This window comes from Lynx canadensis, chromosome A2 (assembly GCF_007474595.2).
Source record: "Lynx canadensis isolate LIC74 chromosome A2, mLynCan4.pri.v2, whole genome shotgun sequence".
In the NCBI taxonomy this organism is placed as follows: domain Eukaryota; kingdom Metazoa; phylum Chordata; class Mammalia; order Carnivora; family Felidae; genus Lynx; species Lynx canadensis.
In genome coordinates this window covers 15,408,280-15,424,676 of record NC_044304.2, presented here as the reverse complement: position 1 = coordinate 15,424,676, position 16,397 = coordinate 15,408,280, and the positions used below count along the sequence as shown (strand labels likewise).

General features: G+C 49.8%; 1 protein-coding gene across 4 annotated transcripts in view; it reads right to left on the bottom strand.

Annotated features, from left to right (window-relative positions):
• SACM1L (SAC1 like phosphatidylinositide phosphatase) overlaps positions 1-16,397 on the bottom strand; it is a 59,878-nt gene that overhangs the window by 2,965 nt on the left and 40,516 nt on the right. For 2 of the 4 annotated variants that reach the window (XM_030305725.1, XM_030305750.1), the window contains 8 exons: positions 13,823-13,902; positions 9,298-9,396; positions 6,707-6,845; positions 4,551-4,620; positions 4,357-4,429; positions 3,224-3,317; positions 3,014-3,106; positions 2,321-2,378 (listed from right to left, as the gene is read on the bottom strand). In XM_030305725.1, the coding sequence (XP_030161585.1) occupies positions 2,321-2,378; positions 3,014-3,106; positions 3,224-3,317; positions 4,357-4,429; positions 4,551-4,620; positions 6,707-6,845; positions 9,298-9,396; positions 13,823-13,902 (706 nt within the window). The remainder of the gene's footprint in view (positions 1-2,320; positions 2,379-3,013; positions 3,107-3,223; positions 3,318-4,356; positions 4,430-4,550; positions 4,621-6,706; positions 6,846-9,297; positions 9,397-13,822; positions 13,903-16,397) is intronic. The other 2 variants (XM_030305734.1, XM_030305741.1) reach the window with 2 other exon arrangements.

The following is a 16,397-nucleotide window of genomic DNA, read 5'->3' as shown; positions in this document are numbered from 1 at the left end:
TCTTGGACAAAGAAGAAAGGCAGGTCCTCCCGAGCCCGCCTCGGGACATTCCCCAAAGGACCTGTCCGTCTGTGCAGGCCGAGCTCGCTGAGGTTCTACGGGGACACGCGGGTGTAGAGGCAAGAAGACACAGAACAGATCAAAGCAACAAAACGAATTCAACAGCGGACTGACTGGCTCCCAGAAAGGGGCATCCGCGAGGCGGTGCTTTAAAGCCAGCGCGTAGGGAGTGAAGAGGGTGGGCGTCTGAGGACTCGTGGGACGCACGTGCTGGCCGACCCCAGCCTCGTCCTTCCTGCCCCCGAACCGGACACGGGAGCCAAGTTATGCCGCACGGCACTCCCTGTGCTCTGGAGCCCGCAGCCTGTTTTCGTGCCATGAACAAGAACGGTTTTTACATTTTTAAAATTTTTTTTTTTTTCAACGTTTATTTATTTTTGGGACAGAGAGAGACAGAGCATGAACGGAGGACGGGCAGAGAGAGAGGGAGACACAGAATCGGAAACAGGCTCCAGGCTCCGAGCCATCAGCCCAGAGCCTGACGCGGGGCTCGAACTCACGGACCGCGAGATCGTGACCTGGCTGAAGTCGGACGCTTAACCGACTGCGCCACCCAGGCGCCCCTTTACATTTTTAAAGAGTGGTAACATGCGACGTGCCCCAGAGACCCCATGTAGTTTGGGAAGTCTAAACTATTCACTATCTTGCTCTTACAGAAAACGCTTGCTAACCCCTGCCCTAGAGTAACAAGAGGGGCTCCCTCCCCCACGTCGGGACCGTGCACGGTGCCGAACACAGAGGGGATTACAGGGACCACACCAGCAAGAAGGTGTGCGTGTGCGTGTAAGGGGGCTGGCGGTTAAGGGTCCTCAGCTCACAGACTTCTGCCGTGATCTGAGACGGCGGTGAGGAGGGGACGTCCAGGCGGCGTCCCGACAAGCCGGCCCGCAGACCCGGACGGAGGAGGAAGGCCGGAGGAGGCCCGCCTCCAGAGCCGCCGAGGCCGCCCCTCAGAGCCCAGTGCAACCGAGTCCCAGCCTCCAACTGCCACAGCACCGCACCACACTCGACGGAGACACTTTAGTCCCAAGTGCTCATCAGCTTCAGTGACACAGGAAAATAATGAGAGAAGAGAAAAACAGCAAAGATGCCTAAGCACAAGTTCTTGGGGAATTCTGCTCACCATGTGATAAAATTTAGTGATAGTGTATTAACTTATTAACATTTATTTGTCTACTAGTAGGTGGTTGTTTGAATAAACTACGTACCCATAAATGGGTTTCTTTTCTTTCCTTCCTCCCTCCCTTTTGTTTTAATTTTAGGCAGAGACAGAGTGCGAGCAGGGAGAGAATCTTACACAGGCTCCACGCCCCGTGCTGAGCCCAACGTGGGGCTCGATCCCACGACGCTGGGATTACGACCTGAGCCAAAATCAAGAGTCAGACACTCAACCGGCTGAGCCACCAGGGCGCCCTCATAAATGGATTTTAATGCAGCCATTAAAAATATGGGGCGCCTGGGTGGCTCAGTCGGTTAAGCGTCCGACTTCGGCTCAGGTCACGATCTCGCGGCCCGTGAGTTCGAGCCCCGCGTCCGGCTCTGGGCTGATGGCTCGGAGCCTGGAGCCTGCTTCCGATTCTGTGTCTCCCTCTCTCTCTGCCCCTCCCCCGTTCATGCTCTGTCTCTGTCTCAAAAATAAATAAACATTAAAAAAAAAATTTTTTTTTAAATAAAAAACCAACAAAAAAATAAAGAATGCAGGGAAATGTTTACATTGCTCAGTGAAAAAAAAAAAAAGGTTACAAAAAAGGTATAATATTTCACTTGTGAAAAAAAATCACACACAGTTGTGAAGATTAAAACATCAGGGGCACCCGGGTGGATCAGTCAATCAAGCGTCCAACTTGAGCTCAGGTCATGACCTCACAGTTTGTGAGTTCGAGCCCTGCATCCGGCTCTGTGCTGACGCTCAGAGCCTGGAGCCTGCTTCGGATTCTCTCTCCCTCTCTCTGCCCCTCCCCCGCTCGCACGTACACGTGTGTGCACTTGCTCACTCTCTCTCTCAAAATAAACTTAAAAAAAAAAAAAAAAAAAGAAAAATATTTTAAAATCTTAAATAAATCAACACCAATTATCAGTAAAAGCGAGTATGTGTTTTTCCTCCGTCACATGTAAGGACCAGTCACAGCTGCTCGCTCGGCTCACTGAACCCAGCAGGGGACATCAAGGGCTGAGCAGACTCACAATCTCAAGATGCCGTACAAGGAAGCCCCACGTTCTCAGAAGTTAATGCAAGAATGTGAAATAAGGGCAGACTCACCAGCCATCAGCAAACAGATAATGCACATCGAGAAGGCAACAACCATGATAATAGGCAACTGGAAAGGCAAACGGAGAGAGAGAGAGAGACCATCAGGCGAGAATTCTGCTCGACCGGCGGGGGTCTTCGTTTGAAAAAGGGTAAGTAAGACTCTTCTGCAATCTAACACACAAAGTATCTTTTTCTAGCAAAACATCATTACTTAGGCGGTGGGACCCCAACTGCCCAAGTCGCCAGCCAGACTGTCAGGTCACAAGAGCTGAAGAAGCGTGGCGATGGCCCTGACAAGTGAGGGAGGCGCCAGCCCCCTCCATTCCGGGACCCTCTGCCCACTGGAGGAGACCCCAGAGAAGCCCCAGCTAAGTCTGGTGAACAGAGGAGTCACAAAGGGGACAAGCGTCAAAAACATACCCTGCCTTCCACATGTCAGGTGTGCCTCCCACAACCCCCCAGCGTAAAGGGGAGTAGAATCTTCCTGGAACTAGAGACCCTCCACCCTCCCTCGGGCTCGTGTGCTCTCAGGAAGGCAGTCGAGTGTGCAGGAACACAGACACCAAAGTTATTTTACTCCTCTCCCTCGTCTTCTCCTCAGGGAAACCGAGTATCTACAGTCCCTTTAGGACCACACATTAGGTTTCAAATCAAATCAGACACAGTGCTTTTGCAAACTTGAAAAACAGAAAGGTTTCTTACAGCCAGGAATTTCAAATCCCGTGGAACACTTAAAGGACTATGAGATTCTAATTCGTCCACTGAGTAGTTCCCAAGAAATAAGTCTATGGAATCCTAGAACAGAAAACAGGAGATTAAGAACTCCCCACTTGGATGTAGTTACATTACTCAGGGACAGTACAAAGACGCAGCGGCCGGATGAGCAAAGACGATCAGCAAATACAGACTTACCTGCCTGAAGCCATCGGAGAAGTTGTTCTTGTAATAGCGGATTAGCGAGTTCCAGCCGTCCATGACCAGTCCCAGCTGCGTTCTCTTCCCGGTTCTGGTCAAAAGAGGTGAATCTCAAATTACAGATTTGTATATTACGTTCTTCCCCAGTTTCATGGCTGGAAAGTATGTGGTACGGGCGTAAAGTGAATTACGGAGATTTTAAAAATCACCCCGGGGCGCCTGGGTGGTTCAGCCGGTTAAGCGTCCGACTTCGGCTCAGGTCATGATCTCGCGGTCTGTGGGTTCGAGCCACACGTCGGGCTCTGTGCTGACGGCTCAGAGCCTGGAGCCTGCTTCAAAATTCTATGTCTCCCTCTCTCTCTCTGCTCCTCCCCCGCTCATGCTCTGTCTCTCTCTCCTTCAAAAATAAAAACATTAAAGAAAAAAAAAAAAATCATCCCTGAGGGGCACTGGTGGCTCAGTGCGTTAAGTGTCCGACTCTTGATTTCAGCTCAGGTCATGATCTTAGGGTTCGGGAGACGGAGTCCCGTGTCGGGCTCCGTGCTGACAGCGCAGAGCCTGCTTGGGGTTCTGTGTCTCCCTGTCTCTCTGCCCCTCCCCCGCTCATGCTCTCTTTCAAAATAAATAAACATTAAAGAAGAAAAAAAAAAAGAAAGAAAAAAATGAGATGAGAGGCCCAGGTGAGGTGGTTAGAACAGCAGAGTCTAGGAATCTTCACTTGTTCCCAGAGAATCCGTCTGGCAGAAAACCAAACTCACCAGGTCTTAACCTCTCACTGGCAGCGTGGCCCTTGAACGTGGCATCGGCATCCCCGGCCGCTTCCCTGAGGCACAGAACCTCAGGCCCCGCCCCGCCCCTGCCGAGTCAGACCCCACTGACCCAGGGGCTCCGCAGGGCTCGGGAAGGGCCGAGGGGCCGCCGTTCGCTCTCCACGCAGCAGAACCACAGGCAGGCCGGGAAGCCACCGGCGCCTGGGCCTCACCTCCCCACCGAGCCCGACTTGACTGCTGTGAACCGAGGCCCCGGGCGCTGGGCTTTGGCCACCGTCCCAAAGCTGCCGGGTGATCCTAACGTGTGCACCAGACTCGAGAGCCGCGGGTCTGAAGTGCTAGCTGAAAAGCACGGCTTGCCTGGTGAAGTCCGTCTTCAAGGCGCCAGTGCCCGCGTACTGCTTGGCACACGCATTTGCGTTGTCGGCCCAGGCTGTGAGAACAAGGAAAAGTCAACTGACGATGGCGAACGTGAGAGCCAGAGTCTCTAAATCCAAATTATTCATCTATTTCACAACGTGAGTAACCCGGCCCCTATTAAAGAAGTTACCTACCGTTTTTGTAAATCTTCTCAAAATCGTGTTGTTCTTCAAGCTTCTGTCCCACGTGCAACACTCCCAGTCTCTGGAATAAGAAGCACACCGTGGTCAAGCGTAACGGGTTTCGCACACACAGCTCGGGAAGAAGAGCAGACAGTCCCGGCTGGTAGCACGTGGTTCCCGGCTGCAGGTAGAGATGCTGTCCTTGCACACAGGGGGCGCTCCAGTTCCCTACGTCCCCCCACCCGTGCCCCAGGCCAGACCACAGGGTCTCTGAGGGCTCCTTGTCCCGCAGCCCCCACTCACCCCGGGCCCCAGCACTCGCCCGGCCCTGCAGGAAGAGGGGCAGAGGGAAAGGGGGAGGGAAAGGGAAGGCAGCGGCAGCATCCCAGCCATCACCTCGTCCTTCCCTGCCAACCCCCACCTCCCACCGCCTGCACCCTCTAGCCTCCCTGCTGTTCCCGTCACCTCCAGCCTTCCCTTTCCTCCCCACAGACTCAGAGGACCTCAGAGGATTCCCTGGCATCCCGAATCCTGCCTGCCGCGGACCCCCCTTCAGGGGTCACTGACCACAGATCAGGACCCCCTGCCCTGGTCTTTGTCTTGGACCTCAGCCCTCTCAGAACCCCCATCTTCACTGTTCACCTGAGACCACACCTCCCCATTTCTACCCCAGAATGGCCTTTCCACCTGCCCTCCATGACCTTTAGCTGGTGGTGGCGGGGGCGGGGGGGGGGGGGGGAGGTATGCCCGGAGTCCCCACCAGAGCCGAACTGATGCGTAGAGTCTTGGAAATGTTGCTTAGGTTGTTTAGTACTGCATTTAGCATGTGAAATAGTTAAGTACCGATTATAGAACCTATTAAATAGGTTTTTGTTTATCGGACTTGGAAACAACCACTGTTACTATTGTTTCTTTTTCTTTCCTTGCTACCATTGTTTCCATCAAGAAATACACTCTGAAGTAAATCCATCAGATGAACGAGGACAAGGTACAATACAAAGTAGATCATGTTCCAACAGGGAAACCGCTCCTCTGGCCTGTGTTACCTACTAGGAGTCAAGGACAATTCGTTTTAAATTTTTTTTTTTCAACGTTTATTTATTTTTGGGACAGAGAGAGACAGAGCATGAACGGGGGAGGGGCAGAGAGAGAGGGAGACACAGAATCGGAAACAGGCTCCAGGCTCTGAGCCATCAGCCCAGAGCCTGACGCGGGGCTCGAACTCACGGACCGCGAGATCGTGACCTGGCTGAAGTCGGACGCTTAACCGACTGCGCCACCCAGGCGCCCCGACAATTCGTTTTAAAGGAGGTGTTTTGCTTCCACAATTCCTGGTATCATAAAATTACCATAAACGAAGTTGGACTGTCATAAACAAAGCTTACCATCGGGGGCAGGAAGCCATTTGGCATGCATTGTGTTTGCCCCCTCATAATAAATGCCAATGTTATCTGAACTCTGAGCTTCAGTAATAAAAGAGATGCAAACGAAAACTTAACCTTGAGGCACCACTCTGACTATTAAAACAGAAAACAAAGTTTTAAATAAGAACACGTAAGGCCGGCAAGAGTTCCGTGAACCGGATTCACCAACCATGCTGAGCAGTTTACCAGGGTAAAGTGCCATGACCCTCTCGGAGAGCGTATTCTCTTTGACGCAGCAAATTCTACTTCTAGGAATGAACCCCAAGGGAAGCATTCGAGCTAAAAATAACACACCAAGATATATTCTCTGCAGTGTTACTTATAAGCCGAAAATGCAACAACCTAGTAAGTGCAACTCTTAAAAACGATGGCTGTGTATAACGCTGGAGCTGGAGGAAAAGGAAATATCAGAAACTGTACGGGGCGCCTGGCTGGCTCAGCAGGTGGAGCCTGCGACTCTTGACCTCCGGGTTGTGGGTTCGAGCCCCATGTCGGGTGTAGAGCTGACTTAAAAACAAAATCTGAACGCACAAACGACACCATGTACACACGTACCGACCGCAGGTACAGAAATGTGCACGCCCACAGGTGGAAAGACACAAAACCGAAAACAGGTGGTTTAGGGTGGGGAGCAAGGTGAAATGTTTTCTGTTGTTTGTTTTGGCTGGTAACGATTTCGTCAATGTAGCTTCGCTACTTCGGGGCTGCACTGTTGACTTAACAGAAGGAAAAAAGCGTTTGCACCTGGAGCTGGGCCTGGAGCGAGCGGCGGGCCAGCAGGCTCTGGATCACGTTGGTCCTGTCCAGACAGTCCATGCAGTTGCTGCGGAACACGCCCTCCTGGCTGGCCACCACCATGCCGGCGGAGTCCACTAGAAAATAACTACAACATATTTGTATAAACACCCTCATAGCAAAGGCAGTCCGACGCACGAGCGCCCTGCTGCTGATGGTCTGCAACATTGTGGACAACTGGCAAATGAGAAGTTCGGAAGGGCAACGTGTGGCCAGGGGGGTATTTGATTAGTACAGAGCAAAAAAAAAAAAAAAACACGTCTGAAAAGCCGAGGCGAGACAGCCCCTGTCCAAACACGCCCCGCGGCACTGGAGGTCAGCTCGCCGAGACACGAACCGGCAGGGCCGAGGGGCGTCCCCGAGGCCAGAGCAGGCCCCCTCCGACACAGCTGTTCATCTACATCCTGTAGATCAGACTTCTCGAAGCACGGTCCCTACACCGTCTGTATCGGAATTCCCTGAGCTTTTTTTTTTTTTAAAACCGAACGCACTCGGCCTCGAGATGAACTCAAGTCAGCATCTCTCAAGCAAAGGCTGGAAACTGTGCGTTAAGAATCCTGGGTTAAATATGCAAAAGTACGGAGTTTATAAAGTTCAAAAGGGTGTTACTTGAAAAATGAGGTTCCCTTTCTCCCCTTCACCACCCACATGTCCACCCCGGAGCCAATCACGGTTCTCAGTTCCTGTGTCTCATTCATTTTTAACAATTTCCTCAGATAATGCTCTGAACTCAAACTCTGGACAACGCGCAGCGTAGCGGGGAAGAGCGTGGACTCTGGCAGCGAGCAACGAGCTCCGCTTAGGCCACTCACTGGCTGTATAACTTCAAGTCATTGCCCTGATCTCTCAGAACCAAAGTTCTCACCCACAGGGTGGAGGGGACGGCACCCTGTCTCGCCGCTCCCGGTCCCCACGGGAATGCGTAACACATGCAGCGCTGAACAGAGCGTGTGGGACCGAGCAAACGATGAACACCACGAAGTAATCTCGTTGTAATTACTCCCCCCAAATCCAAATGGAGCAGGGAAACACAACAGACTCACCACAGGCCAAATACAAATTATGACCTTAAAAATAAAGGCCTAAAAGAATGCGTTTAAGCTAAAAATCTGCATGAGATTCACGCAGACTTGGTGAGGTTCGTTTAGAGCTGGTGTATATACACAGGTGTGCATGAGTGCACGTGGGTGTTAGCATGCTGTTAGTACTTACAGAGTATGTCCTGGGTGTTTGATAAATATCGTTTCTTAAACTACACACTAAGTCTATGAGGTAGGTATTATTATCTGCACTTTACAAACGGAGAAACCAAGGTTTGAAGACAACTGTCTTGGTCGCATGGCTGATCAGAAGCAAACATTTCAAAACGAGACAGGTCATACCCCAAAGCCCAGATTCTTTCCACCTTCCCCAAAACCCCAGGAGAAAGTGTCCAGAGAGGCCCTGTGCAGGGCACTGGGGAAAGTTCCACTGTCCCTGTGGGACACAGAGCGCGGTGGGGGACAGACTCTGGCGTCTTTTCTCACGCTCTTGTGGGGCAGTGATTCATGGGCGAACCCCAGGAGCCACCTCCTCCGATAGCGTCCCAGGTCCGGTCAGTGTCACTGCAGCCCAATAATGGTGCACGTCAACTGCCCTTCACTAGCTGCTCATGACAAAACCGCACAGAAAAAGAGCAGATTTAACTAACCGTCGCCGACTACTTAATAGGCATAAGAAACATTTTTAAAAACTGAGAAATGCCTACACAACAGGTTTTACTGTGTTACTGTGGAACTGACACGAAAAAACGCCGGGGGTTGCCAGGGTCAGAAATATGCCCAGGCGGAACAAAATGACAGAGCGACTTAGAGATCCCTTCTTCTGTCTTTAGAATCAGTAAAGACTGACCTATGCTTAGAGGACAGTAAACCCGTAGGCCAACACGTCAAATAACTTGCCAAACACGTTCGGAAAGTACCATGAAGTTATTCGGACCCTTTGAACTATTAGCCCTGCTCTCAAGACTTTATTTTAGGGAATCACCGAACAGAAGTGAGAATAGACACGCCCAGAGTGATTCGCTGCAGCACATGTTTTGTGGGGGGAAGAGACAAGGAAACAAGCCAGGATGCCTAGGATGAAAAAGAACACTTAGCTGAGCCTGTAGGGTGACGCGGGGGAGTACAGAAAAGCCGTTAAACACCATCATTACGAAGACCAGGCAGGGTAACGACGAAATATCAAAGTATCCGTGATGGAATGTTTAGTCAAAACAACGGAATATAAAATAGTAGTACGCTAGCTCCAATTAGGGAAACTTTGTAAATGTGGAAGCGGATTCATAAAAATGTGAAAATACCTGGCCTTGGGTTGTTTTTAAGAACCTAAAAATATTTTTAAGCCACTAAGTCTCATCTTTCCAATAAAAAAAGGACTAAAAACTGAGAGTCCAAACCAGCGCGGTCAACCCGGCACGCTGTGTTCGTAAGCCCACTAGACAAGCTCCATCTACACGCGGACCTCCTCCCTCGACCTCCACAGGAAAAGATACAGCTTACCTTAGCTCATCCTGCATTTCTGCTACCTGGTCCATCAGAATACTCAGTCGGTCCCATCTCATATTTTTACATTCTTTATGGAAGTCGAAGGCAACATATCTGCCGAAAGAAAAGATCCGCAGGTAATGAGCAAAGAGGAGCCATTTTTCCTTCCGCCGTTACTGTGTTCATAAGCTGACTTTCCTCTCTCTGTCGGAGCAGAGTGCTCCTCCTTCTCTCTCTCTCTCTCTCTCTCTCTCTCTCTCTCTCTCTCTCTCACACACACACACACACACACACACACACACACACACACGTATCTTCACATGTTCTTCTAGGGGCCCTCCGACAGGAATATAGAAGTCCTGCAAATGCAGAAGTGAGCTCAGGCACAGCATCGGGTATATAGTATAAGGGAGCCTTGTCCAAATGAGCATGGAGTACCCACTGTATATTTATTCTCTACCCCGATGTACAAAGAATAGGGTCCTTTTTTAATCATTTTTCAAACAGATTAAAATGTTCAAAATGGTCCAGCTCAATTCCGCCCAAGGAGGATCAGACGGAGTGTCGGACTTGCCCTAGGGGTTGTGAGAAGAACACAGGAAGCATGGTCCCCAGGCTGGTTAGTTTCTGTTCATCGCTTTAACAAATCAAACCATTCACATCCTTTATCAGTATCTATACATCTCGCATAGATGTGGTAGAGAGAACCTTCTGTCAATGCGTCACGGGTCGTTTTCGCTTCTCTGATATTTAATAGGCACAATTCTTAAAGTCAGAACACTCTGACGGTGAAGGTGTCCTACCACGAGCTGGAAAATGTTGCCAACTGAGAGGGGGCAAAAAATCACGGACTAGTTCCTGAAAGTCAAGGGAGCCAGGAATCAAGTCAAGCCATAAAGCAAGAGGCCTGGAAGGGCGTAATGTTCTGGTCCAGAGAGTGAAATTCAGACGAGGCATATCCGCTCTCATGTGACCCCCGCTAAGTCCCAACAGACCAAAGGAGCGTCGGCGGAGCGTGGGCTTGTCCACACATCCAGGGAGGCTCCCACCCCGGGGCGGTGTGGTTTCTTACTGCTTCAGTGGTTCTCCCACCGAGCGGAGAACGGCATCCTTAGGAATCAGTACAGTAACAGGGGCTAGCAAACCAAGAGGCCACACTCTGAGAAGACTGGGCGGGGGGGGGGGAAGGGGGGTGTTTCCGAAGGCAGCTCTCACAAGAGCGGCAGTGTGACAGTCACCTTTGGAGTGCTCCCACCCAGTGCTTGCTCCCACAAGCGACGGCCCTGGACCGGCTTCCAGGACTGAAGCAGCTCGCCAGCACCTCAATGCATTTGGATTCTTAAGCTTCTATCCTTCTAAAATCACATTTCTATCTTCTAAGAATGAGCTGCACAGTTGTAGTTGGACAGTGAACGGTTTTAAATACATCATTTTGGGGCGCCTGGGTGGCTCAGTCGGTTAAGCGTCCGACTTCGGCTCAGGTCACGATCTCGCGGTCTGTGAGTTCGAGCCCCGCGTCGGGCTCTGTGCTGACGGCTCAGAGCCTGGAGCCTGTTTCAGATTCTGTGTCTCCCTCTCTCTCTCTGCCCCTCCCCTGTTCATTCTCTGTCTCTCTCTGTCTCAAAAATAAATAAATGTTAAAAAAAAATTTTTTTTTAAATAAAAAAAAATATATATATATAAATAAATAAATACATCATTTTGCTTCTGACCCAGACAGTCCAGCGGTTCTACCTCTTTCAAAGTTCTAGGAAGAAACCCTTAGAGACACATTACCTCGCACGGCTCATTTTTTCCCACCCAGTTCCCGAAAGAAAAACTTCCCACTGCTAACGAGGCCCACCATTCCTCAGCAGGGCAACTGTATGACCTTTCTCCTTGGGTCACTCACAAATCCACCAACTTAATTTACTTAATTTACTCAAAGCAACAATCATTAAACAACTCAAAAGTGAGTAAGTCCAACAGACAAATGAGAGAGGACAGAAAGTCTACCATTTAATTTCACTTTGTAACAGACTGCTCTTCTCTCCCTGCCAGAATACTTATCTACTAAATAAAAACTATATATATATGGCTTTTAATCTTTAATGTTTATTTTTGAGAGAGAGAGAGAGAGAGAGAGAGAGAAAGAGAGAGAGAATGTGAGCAGGCAAGGGGTAGAGAGGTAGACACAGAATCCGAAGCAGGCTCCAGGCTCTGAGCTGTCAGCACAGAGCCTGATGTGGGACTCGAACCCACGAATCTATGATATACATATGTATGTATGTATATGTGTATATATATATATATGCATGTGTACATATATATGTGCGTGTGTGTGTATACATAAGTATTATAAAATTTTATGTTTCCTAAATTATATACTTATATACTTTTTAACATGTTCCTCTGTCTGGTGGTGTTTAGCGCTCACGGGAGGGAAAAGACAATAGCTCTGGGTGTTCCCTCTTCAGGTGCGGGCAGTAGGTGCCCTCCAAGTTCCCCAGAACACCAAGGGCATAACCTAAGACTCTGACTTATGCCTCAAGTTCCCCAAGTTAGCCGCTGCTACGAACTCACGGAGGCAAGCAGGCCTGTGGAGGCCCTCTGGGGCAGAGGGCCCGAACAAGGGGTGTGCCCAGGAGCCAGAAGTCAAACTTTTCCCAGAATATGCATGTTGGACTCCAAACCCAGAGACTATAATTGTCCAGGTCTAAGGTATGTTTGAGTAAGTTCCTCTGAGGGCTCTGAGGCACACCCTGCTTAGGAACCCTCCTCGGAGTCCTCTGAAGGGGGTTTAAGAAAGTTCTACTGTGAGAAGGCAGAAGTGTACGTGGAGTGTGTGTGTGGTGGGGGGAGGGAGGTCTGATGAATTTGCCAGAGCTTTTGAGCTGGACAAAGTACACTGAAAATCTTCCCCAAAGGTTCACTGTATCATTTTTGTATCATTTGTATCATTCACTGTATCTATTTTTGTGCATGTTTAAAACTGCTCATAGGTTAGGGGCGCCCTGGGTGGCTCAATCGGTTAAGCATCCAACTTTGGCTCAGGTCATGATCTCGCAGTTTGTGAGTTTGAGCCCCACACCCGGCCCTGTGCTGACAGCTCAGAGCCTGGAGCTGCTTCGGATTCTGTGTCTCACCCCCCCCCCCCCCCGCCCACCCCTTCCCCACTCATGCACGCATGCTCTCTCCCTCAAAAAAAATAAACAAACATTGATGAAAATTACGAAAATATTTCTCTTAGGCTAAAGACATTTCTCCCCAAATAACCCAATTCCATTTCTTTGGGAAGTCTCCCCTCCCCACCCCATGCCTGTGACCATCTGCTACCACAGTACACGCCCCCCCTCCGGCCCAGTTTCTTGCTGCAGAAAAGCTCCAAATGGGCTCACCACCTTGCACCTTCCCACAGGGCAACTGCTGATGTTTCAGGACCCCCTCTTTGGACAAGGCTGCACAGAGTCTGCAACCGCTGTCTGGTGACCTGCAGAGGCAAAGCCACTGCTCCGGACGAGGCCACCATGCAAGTGGACGTTTCTTCAACTCGGGTGGCGCTCAGGACCACAGACACCACACCAAGCAATCACGAGGAACTGAAATTCACGACCTCGTGGCCAGGCAACACAAAGCCTCAAGGAGGGGATTGTGATCAGGGACTAAACTTTCACAGAAGTACATTAAAATCTGACCGTTAGGAAGTTACTCTGCAATATCAATTATGCCAGAGAAAATTTCAAGCCAACGTAATCATGCTTTGATCTAGCATCGGAAAAAAAAAAAAAAGGCAGAAATATGGAATACAGGTTTCCCCTGCCATCCAGAAGAAGGCTTCCTATGAAGGAGCCTAAAGTAGCAAAGGGCAGCCCCTGCTTTCCAGAAGTTCACCTTATGCCCCAGGCCACGCTGTTTTACGGAAGACTTTCATCAGTACGGTCGTGACTTCCTTGTAAAAGGGAAAACTCGTCTTGGGATTTCTTTCTGTTGGCGAGCACAGGTACTAACAGGGCTCTTGTAAAAGCGAGATGGTGTAAAGCCAACTTCTGGGGGGCGGGGGACACCCGTGTGTCCAGTGAGAGCTACGAACTCGTGGATACAGTAGTCTCCTCTCATCCACGGTTTCACTTTCCACGCGTTTAGTCCCCTGCAACCGATGGCCCTCCTTCTGACACTTGGTCAGGTCGGCACAACCTTCAGGGCCCTTCATCACGTGGGCACCTGGCATCTCACGGCGTCACAAGGAGCACGACCACAGCACCGCCAGATGTTCTGAGAGAGGCCACGTTCACGCAGCTTTTATGACAGCATATTGTTTTAACGATCTATTACTCGTTACTGGCATTTTCTGCTCTTAGTTAATCTCCTACCGTGCTATGTTACGTATCCAACTTTATCACAGGTATGCATATGTAAGTACCCACAGGCTTCGGTGCCGCGTGCGGGTTCAGGCATCCACTGGGGGGGGGGGGGCGGGGGTGGGGGGGGATGGGGAGGGGCTGCAGGCCATGTATGTGCACATCTGATCTGAAAAGACCTGCACAGATTTCTAGGGAGGTACCTGATCATTCCGCTCGCCAAGGAAGACACCATTGTTGCAAATGCCTGTTCCAGCGGTTTCTCTGAGCCCTTCTGGTTAACCTGTAAAAAAAACAAAAACACCACAGCGTTCTTTTAAGTTCCTTTAAAAGGGGAGAGTGAGATCGGCAAAACGGAAGACCGGGAAGCTCCAAGCTTCCGTACTCTCACAGAAATGCTGACACAACAGAAGCCGTCTGAGCCAACTTTGTAGGAGCTCTGGAAAACCAAACGTTTAAGAGGCAACTGAGCAAATGCCCAATCAGAAAGAAGCTCTCTTCAAAACTGTGGGACGGTTTTGTGCCATTTTTCCTTGCCCTCACCCCACCCCATCCCTGGAGCAGTGAGGGTCTCGATCTTAAATGTTAAGAAATGGCAACCAGGGGACGCCTGGGCGGCTCAGTCAGCTAAGCGTCCAGCTCTTGGTTTCCACTCTGCTCATGATCTCGCAGTTCATGAGTTCGAGTCCTGCGTTGGGCTCTGCACTGACGGTGTGAAGCCTGCTTGGGATTCTCTCTCTCCCTGTCTCTGCCCCTCCCCTGCTGCACTGTCTCTGCCTCTTTCAAGATAAATAAAAATAAATAAACTTCAAAAAAACGGCAACCAGGTTCTCAGTTCCCCTCCTCCAACCGGAGAGAGGGCCAGCCCTTGTTTGCAAATCGCCCTGTGCGTTTTGTTCTGACCTGAAGGACTGGCCTGTTTGTCTCTGTCTCACGTAACCAGGAACACAAGCAGGAGGGAGGCGGAGGCTACAAGAACGCCACAGGCCATCAGATGCCTCGAGCAGGGAGTTTTGGGAAACATAAGAGACCATCTACAGCCTGAGAAAGAAGCTGGGGTGACGCTTTTTGAGAAATTAGGACCTTCCAAAGCAGCCAGGTAGGGGGAGGATTTTAGAGAGCCACGTGTACACCCAGGTGAGATGCACACTCACAAAGGCCCGTGAAGACCTAGGGACAGCCCTCCCCTCAGACTGACCCCCCTGCGCTCGAGCAAGCCTGGGCAGCCAGCGGAAAACTGTTCCAGCACAGAACCAGTCTGCACAGTCCGGGAAACGGGCTGTTCTCTCTTTTTTGTTTTATTCTTTGTTTCAGTTCCCGGCATTCAAAGCAATCTCTGTCAAAACACTAGCTGAACACGAGCTAAAAGAACAGAGGCTTCAGTGAGCACACACAACAAGGGGATAGTCTTTTCAAAAATGGTTTGGACAGGTCTCAAAACAAATGGATTGCTACAGCCTTCAACAACTGAAAGGAAAACGAAAACAAAAACACCATAAAACCCTGGGAGAGGAGAACCTGACTTCCAGAGTTACCACATTACAACCCACCCGGGGCCCAACTTTCAACAACAAAAATATCCAGGCACACACAAAAAATAGAAAAACAAGGCTTAGTCAGTGGAAAAGGATAAACTGACAGAAATCACCCCTGCAGAAGACTTATCAGAAAAAAGGTTAAAACCAGTGTCTTAAATATGCTCAGAATTCAAGGAAAAGAGGGAATGAAAGGAAACCAGGAAAACAGTATATGAATAAAATAAGATAACCAGTGAAGAAACAAAAATTTTGAAGGAGCTAAACAGTAAGTCTAGAGCTGAAAAGTACAAAACGGAGACCAAACATTCACGAGAGGAGTTCAAGAGCACATTTGCACGGGAGGAAAATCAAATCGCACACTGGAAGACGAGACGTGGATGGAATAACCGAGTCTGAGCTGCAGACAGAGAAATGAATGGGGAAAGGTGAACAGTGCCCAGGAGATGTCTGGGGACCGCCAGGGATAACACACCCATTATGGGGGTCCCAGAAGGAAAAGACAGAGAGAAAGGAGTAAAGATCTTTTTTAAAGAGAAAAAATGGCCCCACATCTCCCAAATTTGATGAAAGACATAAATCTTCAAATCCAAGAAGATCACACAATTCCAAGTATGCTAAGCCCAAAGAAACCCACGCTAAGCACGTTATAATCAAACTACTGAAACACAGAGCGAGACCTGGAAAGCAACAAGAGGGAAGAGATGCATCCCAGACACGGGATTCTCAATATGATTACAGGTCAGTCTCTCTTCAGAAACCCTGGGGGCCACAAGGCAGGGGGATTAATATGTTTAAAGTACTGAAAGACGGGCTCCCGGTGGCTCAGTCGGTTAAGTGTCCGACTCTTGATCTCCGCTCAGGTCTTGAGCTCACGGTCCAGGAGTCTGAGCTCCTCCTAGGACTCCTCACTGACAGCACGCTGACAGAGTGGAGCTTGCTTGGGATTCTCTCTCTCCCTTTCTCTCTGCCCCTCCCCCACCACTTGTGCTCACGTACTCGCTCTCAAAATAAATAAACTTTTATAAAGTACTGGAAGAAGAGACCCAGAGACCAAAAATTCTCTATGTGGCAAAACTGTCCTTCAAGAAATGCTAAAGGCGTCCCCTACAGGTTGAAATGAAAAAAACGTACAGAGCGGCCGGAAGCCACGGGAAGGTATTTAGATTTCCCACAAAGGTAAAGACAAAGACAAATATAAAAGACAGCCTTAATGGTCTGTATGTCTGGTTTTGTTTTGTTT